We start from the raw sequence: 20084 nt of genomic DNA, 5'->3' as shown, positions 1-20084 counted from the left end.
GGCGCAGACAGGTGAAAGGGAGGATGACAGCAGTGTTTGTAAAGGTCCGTGTGTGTATATATATATATATATATTTATGCGCATATATTTTTACTCGTTTGTTAAAATCTTTTTTTTTTTTTTAAATCAGAGCTGGAACAGCAAGAAATTACAGAGTGGCTTCCTGCTACTTTGCTCATCGTATCAGCTATAAATCTCTGTAGAAAAGACCGGCCCCATGCCACCTTCTGAGTCATAGCACTGTCTGCATAGGTGCTTCCAAACCCCTCCGCTGATCAGTTTTAAACTACCATCTGCAGAACCTAAATGCACGCAGATGAACTGTGATTATTACTGAAGGCAAAGAAACCTCAAGAATTAGGGGTGCACGTTCCTAACGCTTGTATCTTCTGAAAAGTACATATTCTGAAAAGGAAATTGACTGGGGACAGAGAACGAAGACAAGATTAATTTCTTGAGGTTTCAGTAGAAGATTTACATGGTATGAAAAATAAAATCCAAGAACATTCTTTGGTCATGACTGACACTCACACAACTTGTCCTCACTCTGCCAGTGCAGCACAGAAGGTCTCAACAAGGGAGAATCACAGCTTCTGTATCACTAGAAAATTGAAGCAATAACAGGTTCTTCCAATAAATATTTCTGAAGTCACAATTAGAATGAGAGGTGCAAAGTGGCAACCAAGAGAGGACTTGAACCAAGAGAGTGACCGGAGGGTCACTCAGAGGATGGCTGCTCAGAAAGCCATCCCTGGAAAACATCCTGCACGATACATGTAGACAGACAAATGACAACACTGCTGGAAACAGGCCAGAGGACGAAGAAAAAGCTTTTTAAGACTCTTTGGAACAGCATCAGCACATTATAAGAATTAGGAGGAGAACCAGAAAAAGTGCTCGATAGCTGTTCTTGGGCTCCCCAGTACAAGAAGTCACAGACATATTGGAGTGGGTGCAGTGAAGGGCACAAAGATGTTTAAGGGATTGGAGCTGGGAGGCTCTGGGCTGAGAGAGATGGAACTGTTCAGCCTGGAGAAGGGGAGGCTCAGGGGGATCTCATACATGCGTACAAATTCCTGATGGGAGGGGAGTAAAGAAGACCAAGCCAGACTTCTGAGTGGTGCCCAGTGACAGGACAAGAGGCAATGGGCACAAACTGAAATACAAGAAATTCTGTGCCTTCTCACCTCAGCCACCCTGCGAATGACCAGAAATCGTTCTGGGATAGGAAACCTCTTGCAGTCACATGCTCATAAATGAGTGAAGTGATACTAATTACTGCCAATTAACTCAGGATTCGCAGCTGAGTACAGAGTAAAGCAGCTCTATCACAGAGGAGAGCAGTAACTTGTCATATTAGTATTACACTACTTCAAGTATTCCTTCTAAATTTATCTCTTCCTTTCTTTTCTATCCTGACCTGCAACCTCCGTATATCAGTATTTGTTTTTGCACAGAAGTTCATGAAAGTGTATTTCATGTATTAACAATTCACAAAAAAATATTCATAATGAAACTCCACTCTTAAAAAGAGCCACCACCCACATATTACAAATACTTCTATTTGTACAGTTATAATATTATTGCGGTTTAAAAGGAGGCAAGTTTGAACTTTACAAATGCAGTACTTGAGCAGGATTTCAGCAATAACCTGCACGTTTTGCTACCTTATGCAGAGTTGTAACGCTTACTCTGTAATCATACGTAGAGTCTGGGTTCTCCTCGCAAGCAATGACCTCAGGCGCCATCCAATACGGTGTGCCAATAAATGTGTTTCTTCTCCCAATAGTCCTATCCAGTTGAGCACTTACACCAAAATCCACTGAAAAGCCAAGCAGAGGTAAAGAAATTAATAAAGAGTTGTATCCACTTGGCAGAGTGTTTGCTTGGTTACTTTCATACTGTTTAAAACACCAAACCTTTGGGCTACAACACATATCAAATCTGAGTTCCTCCAGTACGTCTTGTCCAATCGTTGAAATTTAACTGCCTTTTTTTTTTCTCTTTTTGACAGAAGGATCAAATAAATAGCATGCTAAATCTGCCAGGCAGGTTACAGCAGACAGGAATTGCTCTAGTAAGACATTACAGAATAATTTGTGCTTAATCTAAACGCTACATTGAGTAGGACTCGAGATCTTTAACTAGTATCTGAGAGGAAAAATACTATTTACGGACAAGGCAAATTTGGATGTGTCTAATACGGCCATTTGTGAAAGCTGGAAAGAACTACCATATTACTTCATTTTGAGGTGTTTGGAATAACTCCTTCCCTACATTCATACACTATCTTAGAACAACCTAGAGAGTATACTAGTTTATTCTGATCTTAAACTCATTATAATGAGAGAATCGTGTGGTGCTCTTTGTGCTGAAAAGGGTGTTACTTTCATCAGGATTGTATAGCAAAATGGTTCTGTTCAGATATGAAGAAGGGCCCATACAACCAATAATTATGTGATTGTATTTTTCTTTGAACAAACCGCTAAGATACACTAATTGGATCCACTGGGCATAGCACGAGTGCTATTCACAGAGAAGACAAAATAACAGGGAAAAGAAAGGACTGAAAGGAGACAGTCCTGTGGTTACCATCAAAGAGCACATTTTCTCACTTATGTTACCTCATTGCAGATCATCTGCAAACCACAATCATTTGTACTACTACAATTTAATGTGCCTGTTTAGCAAACCTTCTCCAACAATAAGTTGGACCTAACCTTTGGGATCATCATGCGCTCGGTGCTTCTGATGGGAAGTGTGCACACTTACACTGAAGTGGAATGGAACTGGACTGAGGACCTCTTGGGTGTCTTTAAGACACACGAGCTAAATCTCTCTGGAAACAACTTTTTGTTGTTGTTGTAGTTAGTAAATGTGTTTCATGTTTACCCAGAGTCAGAAAGGTTTAACTTTCTTGTCAACCATGTGAAGAATGGTGGGACTAGTAACTATACAAGACCGTAAACACACACAAACCCCCCATCTTGTCAGTTTTAAGAGGGAAAAGTTGAAAACTAGTACATATCTTTTAGACACTAGAAGCAAAAACCTGCCTTCATATAATATAACAGCAAAACTCCCTTTGACTTCAGTGAAGCCAGGATTTCACCATAAGGTTAAACCATAATGAGATTTAAAGTACTTATTTTTACTTGCTCCAGCCAAACATCCTGCCCCACATCCACAGGCCATGTTTATTATTTTTGTTCTCCAAACCTACAGTGAATTCTTTCAATTAAAGAGAAAGGGAGCGTAAAGATCACCCCAAATAAGAGAAGCGCTCTCCTTGAGACTGCTCCTTTAAATCCTTGCCGTGCGTTCTCTGTGATGTTTTCCCAAAACATGAAAGAGATCCCCTCCCCAAGAGAGATATGTACTTGAGTTTAGTCTTAGGAAGTCAGAAGTTGTCAACGCTGACGTGTCACAGCTAGAAAAGGAAATAAGTAAACTCTCCGACATTTTTGAGAGATGACTATTAAGAGCTACTCTTCAGTGGTAGCCTTTACACACGAGTAACTTCACCTATTGTCGGATTTATGAAAATCTCTAATCACTTCCCTTAGAGAAATGGATTAGCATAATTTATTCCCCCAACTTTTTTATTTTGGAAGTCTTTGCATGCCGGGATCTGCTGTGAAGGCCTGACGGTGCTGTGACTTACTAGACAGGTTCTGTGTTTGACTGCCCAGAAGTAGCTGTATTGCCCACAGGCTGCGAGTGACATCCTTGCAGAACATGTCACATTTTCAGCTTTTTCTACATGACAGACACCTTATAAACACAAACATTAATGCTACTTGACATATTTGTTGCTCTTAGGTTACTGAAGGTTCTTTCCGAGACAAGATGGAAATCTTAAATTTTTACAAACAGGTTTCTAGTGCACATTTAAGGAAACTTACCCAGTTTTACTTCTGCATTTTCTGTGAGAAGAACATTCTGTCCTTTAATATCTCGATGGATGACATGGTGAGCATGAAGATGCGCCAAGCCCTGAAACAAAACCACACCTTCCTTATTCTTTCTTCCTATCATTATCATGAGCGTGGTGTTGTTGCCTTTTACACTTTTACCCTTCTCAGACTTTATTCATAGGGGAAGTCCTTTATATGTTATTAGCAACACGAAGACCCCAGTTTCGGGGAGGAGAGAGGACAGCAACCGCAAGTTTGATTGTCTTCTTTACCCAAAGGCCTGACAGTAGTGGAGCATCTCTGAAGTTAAGTGTGAAGAGAACAAGGTAGCAATATTTTAAACTTCTGTCTCAGAATCAAGGGATGACTCCTTACACTATGCCTTAAAGGCAAACAAAAGAGGGAGAGAGCAATGCAGAATGCTCTGTATGAGGACCAGAGACAGCAGCTGGCTGGTCACAGTGGCTTAAATTCTGCATTCAGCAAGACCGTGTTCAATGGTAAATGGACCACAGAAAGTTCAAAATACCATGTCAGGCCTCTTTTTGAATGCAGCAAATATTGTTTTCATTCAGTTAGTATTTGCAATATTCTGTCTCCTCCTTCGTTCCAAAATTGTCCGTGGTTAAACTAGCATAGATATCAAGGAACACACTGAAATAATACGTTATAATAAGCCAGGGGATGCTTCACTCAAAATGCTTAACCTCTGTAATATTAATGACTTCAAATAGAGCTTCCACCCAGCTTCTAAATTTTCCAGAAGGAAACATCGTCAATCCACGTGCAACTGGGTCATTCTGTTTTAAAACAAGCATGATTAAATCCAATCTCTTGTTTTACACCAGCATGCTGTTATGGTCTTCAGTTGCATAAGCGTAAGCCAAATGTTTTAACATCAATTGCTTTAATAGAGATATCATAGCCACACAAATGAAGAACAACCTGACCAGACCATTAAGATTTTTTTTTTGCAAAAGAGCTCTCCCCACACTCTCCAGCTATAGTTATTACAATCTGCAGTCTAATGCCAAATCCTTGTAAGATGGCCAATGTACTCTAATGAGCACGCTTCTCAACTCCTCTGCTCCAGAAGCCAAGATTTACCCCTATTCAAGCATTACTTTGGCATGCCATTTGAATTCCAGCTCCCAGAATACACATTTATCTTACCATTATTTAGAAAAGAAGTAAAACTCCATTACAAGGAAGACGGATCAGTAACTCTGTAATGGGTTTTGAATTTAGAATGACAGATTCCAACTTTTTTTTTTTTTTCCAGGCTAGTTCACTAGATTACACTTGGGAATTGTTTTATCCTCTGTACTCTCCAGGAACAAAACAAAAACCAAAAACAAACAAACAAAAAAGCCCTAAGCCTGCATAGAATGAAATATAGCCCCAAGAACTGTCTTGGGGAATATCGCCCCAGCAGGGCCACCTTTAAGATTTTGGAATGCTGTTTAGTCAACATTGCTTCTAATAGTGCAGAAAAGAGGCCCCTGAGTGTGTGCAGGTAAAGGAATTATGAACAGAAAGATCTTACGCAGCATGAACAGCTGAAGCAATGAACAGTAAGATCTCCTGATGTGGAGGACAGACTTACTGAAAACAGAAAACTGATTTACTTTTCTAGATGCCCAGGATGTGGACTTTTAGAAGATGGCTATTTGCCATAGGAAACAGGAATTTTCTGTTCTTCATACAGAAAATGGGATTAACTACAATAATATGGGATGTCAAGCAGCCACCATGCTGGCTCTTTGGGCCTTTCTGAACTCAAGGACCACAGCCCACGAGCCCCATGGATCAAAACCTTTAAACAATAATGCTCATTAGTGACCGATGTTAGCAGCCAAAGGCTTGGAAAGGCCTTTTTGTTGCCAATGAGCAACAAAGCTCTGTTGGCACGACTCACCCTGAGAACCTCTCTGCAGATGTATGCAATCCAATCTTCCTTGAAACAGTTCCCTTTTGTCTTCTTTACCAGGTCAGTGACAGAGCCCGCACCACAGTACTCCATCACCAACTGCAGGAGGACAAACACAATACACCTTTACCACAGCAGTGACAGGGTGCCAGCATGTCATGTGCAAACACCTACTCCACCACAATCAAGGTGTGGCAAACTACACGTGACCTTCCCGGATGCCAAGTGACATAAAATCTCATTTCCTGAATCACGCACATTGCTGAATAAAGAAAAAGCCTCAGTAGTGCTCCTCTCCTATTGCAGGTTATGGGTACCTTTTTTTTTTCCTTAAGAAACTACAAAATCAGAAAAACAAGAGCTAATAGCACTGAAAAACATGGGATTTTTTTCAAAATTTGAAATTTCTCATTTTGCTGCGCAGCTTCAAAAATCTTGCAGCCAAAAAAATTGGAGGATTCATTTTTCTTCTTTGCTTTATTGCCAATTCCTCTGTTCCCTTTTTTATTTTGCCACTGAGAAAAGGGAGAGGAAAGCAACAAGAAAAGAGAGGAGGGGAAGAGGACAAGCTCTCTTTCGCTTTTGTTAAAAAAAATAAAAATTACAGAAACATTTAATTTGGGGGAAAAAAAGCTCAAATAACAAATCAGAATGACAGCACAAGTCACAAGTATCATAACATACTTTATGCCCATCCTCAAAGGAAATCAAGACATGTAGGGAGGAACATATGTTATTCTTCAGAACAATGACTTCAGAGTTTCACTGAGACAGAGTCCAAGCCAAGCATACTGGAGCTCTCAAGAAAGGAGCTGTAAATCTGATGAACAGAAATGACACTAAACACTTACCCAGAGCTGATCATCTTGGCCTGCAGGACTTTTCTTTACAAATGCACCATAATATGTAGCAATATTCCGGTGATGGGAGTACTTTTTTAGCATATTTATCTCCAGCTTGATTTCTTCTTCTTCATTCTGTAGCAAAAGAAAGCAGAAGGCTCCTTAGGTGACCAGAGATCACTGAGCTCCACGGCTGCCCAGAGCTGCAGGGCAAACTCTGTCTTTGGGGGCTTTCAACACCCAGCTGGAACCAGCCCTGAGCAACCTGGTTTGATCCCATGGCTGACCCTGCTTTGAGCAGGAGGTTGGACCGAGACCTCCTGAGGCTACCTCCAACCTGAGTTATCCTGTGATTATGAGACTACAACTGAAGGACAGGCTCTTAAACCGACGACTGAATCACCTTGATCCATCGGCCTAAAACAATGAATTGCTAGGGTTTGACCTAAAGAATCAAAAATGTCCCGATTTGGGTATAACAATCTCATATTGTATCTCAGGGGGCTTAGACAGGAGCTATTAGAGGCTACCTCCAACCTGAGTTATCCTGTGATTATGAGACTACAACTGAAGGACAGGCTCTTAAACCGACGACTGAATCACCTTGATCCATCGGCCTAAAACAATGAATTGCTAGGGTTTGACCTAAAGAATCAAAAATGTCCCGATTTGGGTATAACAATCTCATATTGTATCTCAGGGGGCTTAGACAGGACCTATTACTCCCCCATTTGCGGTTTCTGTATGCAGTAATTTAGTCTTGGAGAAGTTAACCAGATTCAAACAAAAATAAAAATATTCCTAACACTCCATTACTTAAATACTCAGAAAAGCACTTAGTGCACACATCAGCCAGCTTGTCTTCCCAGTCCCATGGAGGTTAGTGCACCATCAGCCAGCTTGTCTTCCCAGTCCCATGTCTTCCCAAGTCTTGCTGGGAGGAAATCAAAGCCAAGAAGGAGGCAACTCGCCACAAATCAAACTCCAGAGCCAGCACAGGGCTAGGATCTGCTCCTTCCTTCCAGTTGTGAGGCTACCCCACCTGGACCATGGAGTTTCTTCCCTGCTCCTAACATCACGCCATCAGTTAATCAGCCAGCTTGTCTTCCCAGTCCCATGTCTTCCCAAGTCTTGCTGGGAGGAAATCAAAGCCAAGAAGGAGGCAACTCGCCACAAATCAAACTCCAGAGCCAGCACAGGGCTAGGATCTGCTCCTTCCTTCCAGTTGTGAGGCTACCCCACCTGGACCATGGAGTTTCTTCCCTGCTCCTAACATCACGCCATCAGTTAAGTCTCTGGCATGCTGGGGGCTAGCACACCCCTAGGCATCTCCTTCCAGGCACTAGCTAGCTCTGTTTTCCCACTGTCTTTGTTTCAGTCTGTTCAGGGCAGACATTCTCTTCTGCCCAGTACAGCACCGTGCACAATAAGACAACTAATGGAAACACAAGTTTTAATAATTACATTAGAAGGAAATGCCCTTTCTCAGAGAGAACTGCCTGATCTGAAGAGGTCCTCTCAGAGCTAGCCTGTTTGCTATGTTGCCACCAAGAGAAATGGTGCACAATAGCCAGTGAAACACATGTAGATTTTGCTGTCTCATTTGCTTTAATAGGAGATGAGTGGTGCTGCAAGGTTGTATCGGTTAAAAGGAGTATGACAAAGCTGAAAGTTAATTTACCTTGCTGCAAAACATCCGAGTCAGCACTTACTAGCTGAAGGGAAAAAAAAGAGGCAGCAAGAACAGCTTGGCCCACAGGACATTTTTCTGCACTTTTCCACTATTTTCCAGTAGCTTTGCCATCAAAGCATTCCTTTAACCATCACAATAGACTGCTTACAAAACCAGCTGCGTTGTCCTTTCTACCTGTATCAAAACATTAAAGCCTGACAGGCTGAAGCCAAATTCCCTCAAGCATACGCATATGATGTGTCTTATTGAACCCGACCCCACAAAAATCATTCCCAACAGAACAGAACAGACCAATAAGTTTTCCCCAGTAACATCAATCCACAGGAGACATGTTACCAGACCAAAGCCTAATTGTCTTAAGCTTTAGGAAATGGGAAACGTAAAATAACTCCACTTGAAGCAAAACGAGCTATTTCAGGTTTCAGAACAGCCTCTTTGTTGAATACAGGCTCTCAAGCTGCACACATTACACTAGATATTTCATTTATCTTTTGTTTGCAATTCAGGAGAAAGGAGGACCCTTAATCCTCGACTTGATACAGCCCTGGATGTTGTATGACTTAATTAGTGAGAGTAAGGAGGAGCGTGGTGCAGCATGTGGAGTCTCCAAGAGAAATCAGAGCTGACTCCCAGACAGCATGCAGGAAATCCTCCGTGAGCAAGGTCCTATTTCTCTCTGCTCGTAGCCAGGGCACAATCAAAGGGAGCTGAAAGCTTGTGCTGATGCTTTCTGGGAGGGGAAACAAGGCTCTACTCCCCTTGGGACTCCCCAACAGTGCATGTGAAAGGGTGGAAACAGGCAGGTGAAGAGAAGGAGGCAGAGAATAAGGAGATGGGAACCGCCATCCGGACCTAACCACAAGAGTCCTGTCACTGATACGAGTTTCTGGTAATGGACCTGTAGGGAAGAAGGGTAGAAAGCAGGACAAACAGGGAGGATGCCTCTCCTCCCCCTGCTGTCCCTCCTGCATCCTGCCCACTTCTTCTGCTAGGGCAACCAAACATGTGGAGGGGCAACATTAATCTTTGATAAAGGCCTTCCCCAAATTACTTAAGATCTCTTTAGATCTTAAGGTTTTGGGTTTTTTTAACTCTGCCCATCGGCATGAACTTTGCACTGGTGGAGCCCGACTGAAAAGCTTCCCTGCTATGCCCTCAGCACCAGCCTGCAACTTTCACAAAGTTCCCCTCGGGGAGCTGGCAGATCTCAACCATTTCCTCAGAGCTGTTGCCTCTTTTTCAGCTTTTCTTCCTTTGCCCAATTAATTTACTGGATGTTGGAACTGTGCTGGCACAGCTCTTATCCAAGTACTTTCTATCCCTCTGCAATCTCACCTCCATGTTTTTAAAACAAAGATAACCATGTGCCTGTTTGTGAACACAGCTGGAATATCAGGTAGGCTCTTCCACACCCACTGGCAAGAGCAAAGAGTAGCTGCACATGTGTAATGCTCCTTTTCCATTACCAGCAAGATGATCCAGTTCCTGCTTTATCTCATGTCCTTATCTATTTACCCAGAAGGCTGGAACCTGCTCCTTCCCTGCACCTGCCTCTTCTTCCCTTGCCCATCCCTGCCCGTAGAGGCAGTTACCCATGCTCGCACACTGCTGTACGCTGCTCAGGTACAGGATGAGTGCCTTGGGAAGACACTGCTTAGATTGGACAGGGGGCTTCCCTGCTGAGCCCCACCACTGCTGAGCAGAAACTCTCTGAGCCAAACTCTTGCATCCTCCAAAGAGAGAGATGTGACTTCAAGTATCAGTCAGACTGTAAGGCAAAGGGCTATACAGGACAACAGGTGGGCATTTCACAGTCAAAAAGTACTCTGCCTTCCCAGTGCTTGAGTGAGTTTTGGAAAAATTACTCTATTTCACATGGAGAAACCAAGGCAAGAAGGGTAAATGTGAGTGATTCTGTCCCATGGGCCATGTCTAAGGCCCAGCCAGGAACTGAACCTGGACTTGCTAAGTCTCAGTGCTGCATACATCCTTCAAGCAGGGTGACTGGGGACAAAAGCACCCTCAACTTTTCAGTGCATGCACATGCTCAGGATTTCCACTTTCCACCACCCCTCTTGTCAGTGTTACCATCAGCCACATCTCCCAGGTGTCTAGAAACCTGCTCATAAATCACGCTGCTTAAGAAAAGGAAACAAGCTCTGAGATGTGCAGGTGCAAAAAGCTGTTTGCCTTCACAAACCAATGCGTTTCTGGGCACAGATGGCTGCATGCACAAAGATGACAGGTTCATGATCAAAGGCTATTTTTGAAGATGTGGGCCTATCTGCAATGACATTAGGAAGCAAAGAACTAGAAAGCACACGCCTCTAACCTCAAAAGGAAACAAGATTATCAGCTGATAAATACTCCACCAAGAGACCCCTTAGTATTGGGGCAGTTCTAACGACAAGTTCCTCATTTAAATGTTATTTTGCTATCTGGAAAGACTGAAAGCAAGGACAGACAGAGAATGACCTGCTGCAGAAGAGCTCTTTGATCACCTGCACCGATAGCTGAAGAGAAAAGCAGCAAGAATCCAGTCTCTTTGCAAGCACTCTGCTTGTTGGCACCGCCAGATAACAGGAAGCAGAGCCTGCACAGAGAGGCACACGAGCGCACGTTGCCATCGGCTCCCCTTCAACCAGTTCAAAGGGCTCCCCCCGCTCCCCCCGTAACATGACACGGCAGCACTTCCTGACAGATGTCCAGAGGATCCCGCAATGACCACAGCATCCTGCTGCCGCTCTTAAGAAACCGTCCCGGGGCTGCAGCTCCTGACAGCGAAGGGCAGATTTGCTCAGCTCTTGGTGTGCCCCAGATCTTAGAGCTGAACAATCACAGCTGGAGCTGGTCAGGGAATTTCTGATGAAATGATTTCTTGCCGGAAAAAAAACGTAGATTTTGGTGAAACAGAATCTTTTGGCAGAAATGTACTGGTTATGATGAAACATTAGCTGAAAGACTTCTTAGCTGAAACATTATGATGAAACATTAGCTGAAAGACTTGGATTTTCTAGTGACGAAAACATGATGCTGAGGGAGAGAAACCCACTGCAGAATATCCAAGTAGCAAGGAAGTAGCTCAGACCCCTCGGATACGAGATATCCTTGTTCAGTCCTATCCTCTCCCAAGTCAGACAACACTGACCTATTACTGAGCAGGTTAGTGACCAAACCACCACCAACCTACACTGGCATGGGGCTCTGTCAAACTCAGCCACTGGAATTGCCCCACTTCGAATGAGAGAGATCTACTGGAGGCTTGAACCAGGGACTCCTCTAAGCAGATACACAAATCACAAGGCCAATGCAGGCATTCAGCTCTTCTCCACTTTTTTTGGAGACAGGTGAAGGGAAAAAGACTGCATTTGTCTTGATTTTATTTTTTTAACCTTCCTGTTTTCTACCACATGAAATTTTCACTCCCTAAGAAAACTGTTCCCTGTGCAGCACTAATCAGATCACATAACCACCCAAAGATAAAAATGGCCACAGGGGCTAGGACCCTCCTGTCTCACTCAAGCAGGTTTACTATGACAGCTTCCATTTCTCACAAGCCAAACTCCATGTGAGATGTTGCTCTCAGGTGCAATTTATAGGCAGGACATTGGAAACGAGGATTTCAATATTTTAAAGACTTTATTTAATGCCTCAAGCTAGCTTTTCAAGACCAAAGGATCAGAAAATAACTTAGACCTGAGCAGACTAACAATGCAAGAGAAATACTGAATCCTTGACAGGCTCTGAATTTATGACACTGAAATTCTGGAGATTGAAAGGATATCTACATTACAGTTAGGACCCACTACTGCTGTGAGATGCTTCAGTAACCAAATGCTATGAAGCAAAGAAAAGCTATTGCTGTTTTACAGGAGAACTGAGCTTCAGAGATGCCCTGGACACGTACAGCATCCGCCTCAGCCGTACCCATGCTCCTAGCTACTGCAACTGCAGAGCAGAAAAGCATTGGCTTCAACCACCCCATCTAGTCTGCACTACAAGAGACCAGCAGCACAGTCTCTGGCCAGACGGATCAGCTCAGGAGGCCAGCAGTAACCCCATTTCTTGCAGCCACGTGGCTCACCCTGAGCACTCTGGGAATTTGCACCGAGGTGTCTGAAGGGCTCGGGACCACAGCTGCCAACCCCACCCTGCCGCTGCACACAGCCGTCCACAGCCCGCTGTGCTGAAAGCCATCCGGGTTTACCGTAACACACCGAGCTGTGAGATGTGGTGGCTGAGGAGAGGACAGCCCCAGGGCAGAGCAGACAGCTGCAGGAGGAACCAACAGCTACTGGCAGCAACCGCCTGAATCACTCCTGCACTGGTCTCCCAACGTCTTGCAGAGGCACCGCCAAGGGCCTAGAGGAAACCAGTGATAAAGCGGAGGACTGCATCCAGGTCTGCCAGCCTGTGCCCTAGCAGCAGGAACACAGCCAGCCCCGCATTAAGAAAGTGGAAATAACAGCAGAAAGCCTTGCACTCACCCTGCACTAAGGTCAGAAAGCAGAAACACTCAAGTACAGCTGAACTGGGTTTGTTCAGGGTTTAGTGGGGGAAGAGCACCAAGGAAAACCCCTCCAGATGGCTGCACCAACACACTCACCACTGAACTGTCAAACCGTCACAACTGCTTTTGCATTAAGTGACTCAACGTGAAAACAGCATGATCCGTTATCATCGCCCCTCAAGCAATGGGACAGATTCCCCAGTATGATGCTGGCTCTCTAGCCTGCAAGGAAGCAGCAAATCAGATCTGAACAGCTGGTTTTTGTTCCCAGAATCGAGCAAGTCTATCAATGTGAATTCCTGAAGCTGGACCACAAGGTTGTCCTCCACTTAAATTTTGTTTCCAAGCAAGCAGGCATTACCGGATGCTACAGTTTGTTGCTTACATACAAAAGAGACCGTGTTATGTATAGCAAAGGGAAGGAAATCTTTCTAAGGTTCCCTACCTGCAGTTTTTGCTTCAATTGTTTCGTCAATGAAGGGACTGTCACTGGTGTTAATGTGACGGCCCACAAGTGACATCTTTGGCCAGCCCTCACGCACCATTGACTGACCCAGCAAAGCATGAAAGCAGTCCATACAGAAGCTCTGGATCACTTCTGAGTCCCTGCCAGGATCTGTCCCATCAGCTCCTCTGCCAAAGCACAGAAGTGCTCGGATCTCAGGAATCTGTCTGCAACCCAAACCCTACCCCCTCTCCCTTCCAAAATCCAGCAGCCTCGTGTTTGGTGACTGCCATTTTTTAAAGCCAAAGCACCTGATGATATATGTACCTATAGAGCTAAAAGCAAAAATCCCACCAATCTAATGTAGCACTCATTTAAAAAATGCACACTCCTGTGTCCACAGAGAAGAGCAAAACTGGCAATTGAACTATGCATGCATATTTTACAAGGTAGCCGCCACAGCCAAACCAGCCCTTAGATGTGCTTTGTAAAAGCATTACAGTAGCATCTACGTTCAAAAAAACAATGGGCAATTCAGGCCACTTGCTGCTCAGGGCTGGATTCCTATACCATCAGCAGAGAGAACTGTCCTGGACCTGCTCTACGTGACAAGGCCCATGCAGACACCAACTTGTTCTGCTGTCTTCCAAGACAATCAAAAGACACGAAAATGCAGGCAAGGCTTGCTTGTGCTTGCCCGAAACACCACGTGTAGATGTACCACTGGCAGACTTGGCCCTGTTTTTTATTTCAGGCGATAGATAACCCTTCCACAATAATGCAAGAGGACTCTAACTTTATCTTGGAGTTTTGTACTCCATATCTACACTGCCAGAGTGACAGAATGGGGAGCTCCTCTTCAGGGAGAGTAGGTGCATCCTACCAAACCACAGACTTCCAGTAAACTCGAGAAGAGGAAGCAGGGAGTCTCCCCAGCCTTTCTGGGACTCAGGCTAATATGGTCTCAAGAAGGCAAGCTGCTTCGCTACTGGCTGCGCTCTTAAAAGGAGAAACAAAAATCAATACTTAGCAACTTTTTCGACACCCTGTTCCAGCACTGACACCACTTTATAAATGTGAGCAGGGACAGTGCCAATTAAACTGTCTCCTCCTCTCATCTGTCAAATAGCAATAAAAAAGTACTACATTTGCATTTCTAACATGTTCCTCCTTGCTAGCTGTCAGGCTAGCTACTCTGAGGAATGGCTGGCACGCGAGGGGAGAAGATGTGATGAAACGCAGCAGGGGCAGCGCAGAGCTACAGGAAATCTTTTACTTGCTATCTCTGGAAACAGAAAATCAACTAGAAATAAGCAGGAAGAGAGTTCTCCTCTTTGTTATTATAGACCACCAAAATATATGGCAATGCATTCCCTTATTGCTTTGTCACCATGGGTCAGGTACAATTGAAAAATCTGGTTGTATTAACACCTCTCAGTACTTTAGAAAACACAAACCAGTGCTCAGCAACCATAATTTATACTACTGTGTGCTGGTTTTGGCTGGGACAGAGTTAATTTTCTTCATAGTAGCTGGTATGGGGCTGTGTTTTGGATTTGTGCTGAAAACAGTGCTGGTAACACAGGGATGTTTTCGTTGTTGCTGAGCAGTGCTGACACAGAGTCAAGGCCTTTTCTGGCACAAGAAGTTGGGAGGGGACACAGCCAGGACAGCTGACCCCAACTGACCCAAGGGATATTCCACACCATATGACGTCATGCTCAGCATATAAAGCTGGGGAAAGAAGAGGAAGGGGGGGACGTTCTGAGTGATGGCATTTGTCTTCCCAAGTCACCGTTACGCGTGATGGAGCCCTGCTTTCCTGGAGATGGCTGAACACCTGCCTGCCCATGGGAAGTAGTGAATGAATTCCTTGTTGTGCTTTGCTTGCATGTGCGGCTTTTGCTTTACCTATTAAACTGTCTTTATCTCACCCCACGAGTTCTCTCACATTTACCCTTCCGATTCTCTCCCCCATCCCACTCCGTGGGAGTGAGCAAGTGGCTGGGTGGGGCTGAGTTGCCGCCTGGGGTTAAACCACAACACACTGGATCGTCTTTTATAAGCTGTCCACCTTCTCATGATCTGATTATTTATTTTTCCTTGCACCTTGATAACAACTTTTTTATTTTTGGTTTTGCACTCACCTCAGTAACATTCATCACTTTGATTGCTGCTAGCTGCCCAGTCTTAACATGGCGACCCTGTTAAAATAACAAAAGACTCTAAGTAAAACATGTATGCAAACTATGTAGAGAGTAACAAATTAGGCAGATAACAACCGAGCTTGAGTACTTGTTTTCAATCATGTACGAACAACCTTTCAGTGATACAAAAGTACCAAGGTGAAGTTTGGTGATGTGTTACCAGACCCACACCCTTACCATTCTCTAAAGTTAACTGAGTTACCTTTGCAGGGTTGAATTTCCCACTTTAGCACAAAGCAAGCAGCAATGCTGGAAGACCTCTGCTGTCAGAGCACAACACGGCGTAAGTTTATGGGTCTCCATCCAACTCCTGTTCAACAGGCGTTGCGCCCCTCAAGCCTCCTCTTCCAGGAAATCTCAGCACAGGCCCAGGGGGACCTAACCAGAACAACCTTCTTGTCCCGCAATCCAGGGCTGACACGTGCTGGGGAAGCAAGGCGCTGGGTAGCCGGCACTGTCCCCACCTCCCCACCCCACATGTTCTGGCTCACCTCAGGGTAAAGAGAAAACTCTGGGTTTCAGTACATCAATCAGGCAACCTGTACGTGGCTGCCAAGAAACTAAAGCTGTATGTACTTTCTTGCCTTTGGGTTTTTTTTAAAAAGGCTTTTTACTGTGAAATGTTTAGTTTGTAAAATTCTTACTGCAGATGAGTTAACTATATCTCAGCTACCTCCCAAAAAGCATGCAGAGGCTTTGTATTCAAAATGTAATCTTCTGTGGTGGTGGGGAGGAACCCTCCCAGGGCTTTGACTGCGTGTGTGCCTACATACGTACACAGACTTCACTGGTGAAACGCCCACACCCCACGATCATTATTAAGCAACAGATAACTGGTAATTTTAGACTAGGTAAGCGGCTAGTTTTTGAAAACAAAGCTAGGAAAAGGGAGGTAATAGGGAATAAAGCTACTAACAGAGCAAACTTGATACTGAGACTGACAAAATGTGGTTCACAAGAATGTGTATTAGAAACGCAACCAGGAATCTTGCTGTAAATTGCAGTTGCTTGGCTTGGTTAGATCAAGTTGCTCAACAGACGCCATAGATGCAGTGTTTTGCCATGATAACCAACACTAATCTCATACTGGAGGATAGCGTCAAAAGATTTTTACGACCAGTGGATTAGCTACACGTCCTAACTCCTCACTTCCATCAAATGTTCAGAAATGGGTTTGAAGCTTTCAGACCGCAATTTTGTTCCTGAAATAGTAGTGCCTGCAAAGCTGTATATCGAAATAACTAACTGACATCAGTTAAGTAAGCCATAGGAAATCAGGAAATCAAATATGAAATGCTGCAGTTTGCAGACAAAATGATTTGCAGGTGCAATTTACACCTGCAAAATTAAAAGCTAGGTTGATGTAATTTTAAAACCCAGGTCCTATCTGCACAAAATTGCGTACAAGTGTTATTTCTAAGACTAAGCAATTTTGCATCAAAGAAAAATGATTCCTCATTCTCAGGTGATATGTCACAGTCATGTCTTCTTTTACAGAAAACTAGGTCCTGCTGTGTTTTTGTGTATTTGTAAGTGTCCTCTTTCTGTGGAAGCACTCCTGGGATTGCAAAGCTTTTTCTCATAAACTAGAATGATAGGATTTATATATTATCACAGATCTAGGAGGAAGACAAATGGGACACACCCTCACCAGGCCCACGACACACACACCACTGTGGCCGAGTGCAGATGGGCAGTGACAAGTGCTAGCCCAACAGATGCCGGTGTTTGGTCAGCATCCATCCCAGCTGACGTCAATCCCGGTTAGGGAGCTTCCTCTGCACAGCCACGGCTCCTTTGTTGGAAGACATTGTTTGCAAATGTTTCCAGGCATTGAATGTCTTGGCAATATAGCGAGAGAGGACCTTCCACAAAATACAGTCATGCTAGACACGCTGGCACCCTGATTTAACTCCAGAGTTTGTCTGGAGTCAAGTACGCTGATAATTCCATGTCTCCGGCCACCACACATAGCAGGCGACCAACCCATCGGAACAACGAGTGTCTCCTGGGCTGCTGTACATTCTGCAAAGGATGATGTCAAGAATCAACACCGATTTTCGTAATTACAGTGAAGCATGAAGATGTGCTTCTTTACTGAAAAAATAAATCAATCAATACTAGGCTAGCATGGCACTCGATACTGAATATTCGTAAGAATAAGGAAGGGGGAAAGGCTTGGCATTCAGCTTTGATTTCAAAGCATGATACCTGGTCAAATTGTCCCTCTGTATAACAGACATCTGTTATTTTGCAGCCACAGTTATTTCCACTGCACGCAAACCTGCCGCTCTCACTCACTTTTACCATTATAAATGAGAATACTAAATCCCCCCAAAACAGTTTGGAAAAATTAGCATTTGTGGAAAACAGCAAACCCTTTTGTTTTGTGGGTCGTGATTCACCTTTGCACAACAAATGTGTCCCCGTTAACTGAGATGCACGACCAATCCTGCACCCACATTCCTAAAAGTCCCCATGTCCGCAACTGGGCTGACTGCTGGACGAGAGGAGCTTAGCCTGTGCAGAGAGGGCAGGATCATGCCTCGTGCCTTGTCTCAGTGCCCTATCTTCCTCACACCGTGCAAAGTTTCTGCTAGGCTGAGGGAAATGCGTAGGCTCACACCTAACCATCCCTCTGCACAGGCTCACCTGCAATAAATACTCTCTGACTGGGTAAAGCAGCCTTTACAAGGACGTAAATTCTGTTAACTACATGCACTTCACACCCTTATGTCTTTTAGACCCCTTTATCCTGGAACAAAATAGAGTGGTTCAATCCACCAGAGAATCCAAACCCTTCTCAAGAGGCTGGAAACAAAGGAGCAGTAAAACCTCATTCCTGTTAGTTTGCTCTAATTCTCAACTCACAACAATTTATTTTCAGTAACTGTTATCACACCTTTTGAAAAGAGTCTTCCATGTTTCTTGGTTGTATTAAGCTGGAGAACCTCATCTTCCCCCACGACCACAAGTTTGTGCAGCGTAATGCAGAGGGCTGCAGGTTAACCTCATGAAAAGGTGTAAACATATCTATATTATTTACATCTGCCTTTCATCAGTTATCTAAAAGGGATGAATTAGTTTAAAAGCATGTATTAAAAAAAAAGTATCTTGGAGAGAGTAGCTGAATATGTATAAATATATCTGTATAAAAACATTTTCATCATGAAATACTAATTTTACTGCCATCTTGGCAGATTTATTTTTGATTACAGTTGTACATTTTCCCAAAGTAAAGGATTCATCATTATCGTAGAGCAATACATCTCAAAAGTCTCTGCACCTGCTAATGTATGCAACAAACAACGTGGCAGAATTACAAAGCACACACCATTATTTCTCCTTACCTCTGACATCATCCCAACATACACAAATAAAACCTTTCCTTTAAATATTACCAAAGGAAAAGGTTCAGTCAGTGGAGACAAAATAATCAGAGAACGCTGGAGACATTCTAAATTTTATTCCTTCTCCTCCCCAGAACTTCACTGTCTGTTCAGCTAGTTATGAAAAAAAGGGGCAGAAGCAAAGCCACCCAACAGCTCACCCAAACACCAGCAGTCCCTGTAAGCAGGGGTTGCACACTACCACCCGACTGAACTCGGCACCACCGCCCAAAAAAGTGCATGTGCTATTGCAAGACTCCATGCTAAGAGGGCTGAAGCTTTCAGAGGACATGCGTGTTCATGTGGAGAAGAACCATCTATGCCTGTGCAGCTTATCTGAGCAGGGTAACGTGCTCCACATTACATTCGCTTTAATGCACAGACTACGACTGTGCCGGCAGTTGGAACAAAAATCACAGGTTTCTCTCCTTTACGTTGGTTTTTCAAACCGGTTTGAGTTCATTTTCCTTGACATCTCTAAAAGCAGTAAACATCCTGAACCCAGCCCCGGGCTTCTTGTTAACATACTGAGACTAGTGCCTAAGTAAGGAAAGGTTTCAGGGCCTGGCCCCTTATTTTTTCATTTATCAATAAATCTCAGAGGTTAGCCAGAGTTCACGGGAACTCGCACATTGCTACTTTTGCTGAAGCCACAAGGTTGAGCAAGTTTGAATTGTTTTGAGGAAGGTGGTGTTTTGATTTTTGTTTAAAGCTCTTAGAAGTAACTGGCCGTTTTAGCTGTTTCCCAACCAAATGAGATCAACAGATGCATCTACTACCAGTGATGAGACACGCAGAAGTTCATCCTTTTTGATTTAATACAAAACAGGAGGAAGAAGAAGGGGCATCGCCCTCCCAGCCCCCTGTGCAATCTGCCACTGCCCACCCTCTCCAGATCATTAAAGGGAATCAGCCTGTTGTGGTTCAAGATCCTCCGTTGCACATTTCCTCAGAAACCGGGCAGAGGGCAGGAATGGTCTGTGGGCCCATTTCCCTAATAAAAGGTTTCATCTTTCACCCAAATGCTCAGTTTGAAAGCAGGTTTCAACTCTGGAGAATGCAGCCAAAACATCCAACAGCCATCTGCAAGTCATCCGTATTCCCACCCAAGAATACAGCATTAAACGCTATCAAGCTCATACAGAACTTAG

The 20084-nt window shown here is 43.9% G+C and overlaps 1 protein-coding gene across 1 annotated transcript in view; it reads right to left on the bottom strand.

The window, feature by feature from the left end:
• Positions 1–20084, bottom strand: part of NRK (Nik related kinase) — a 108269-nt gene that overhangs the window by 60813 nt on the left and 27372 nt on the right. The window contains exons 4-8 of the mRNA XM_009275378.1: positions 15485–15541; positions 6699–6824; positions 5836–5946; positions 3906–3996; positions 1692–1822 (exon numbers count right to left, since the gene is read on the bottom strand). Coding sequence (XP_009273653.1) covers positions 1692–1822; positions 3906–3996; positions 5836–5946; positions 6699–6824; positions 15485–15541 — 516 coding nt within the window. The remainder of the gene's footprint in view (positions 1–1691; positions 1823–3905; positions 3997–5835; positions 5947–6698; positions 6825–15484; positions 15542–20084) is intronic.

Source organism: Aptenodytes forsteri, unplaced genomic scaffold (genome assembly GCF_000699145.1).
Source record: "Aptenodytes forsteri isolate BGI_AS27 unplaced genomic scaffold, ASM69914v1 Scaffold143, whole genome shotgun sequence".
NCBI lineage: Eukaryota > Metazoa > Chordata > Aves > Sphenisciformes > Spheniscidae > Aptenodytes > Aptenodytes forsteri.
Note: the sequence above shows the minus strand (reverse complement) of the source record. Positions and strands in the feature narration are given on the sequence as shown.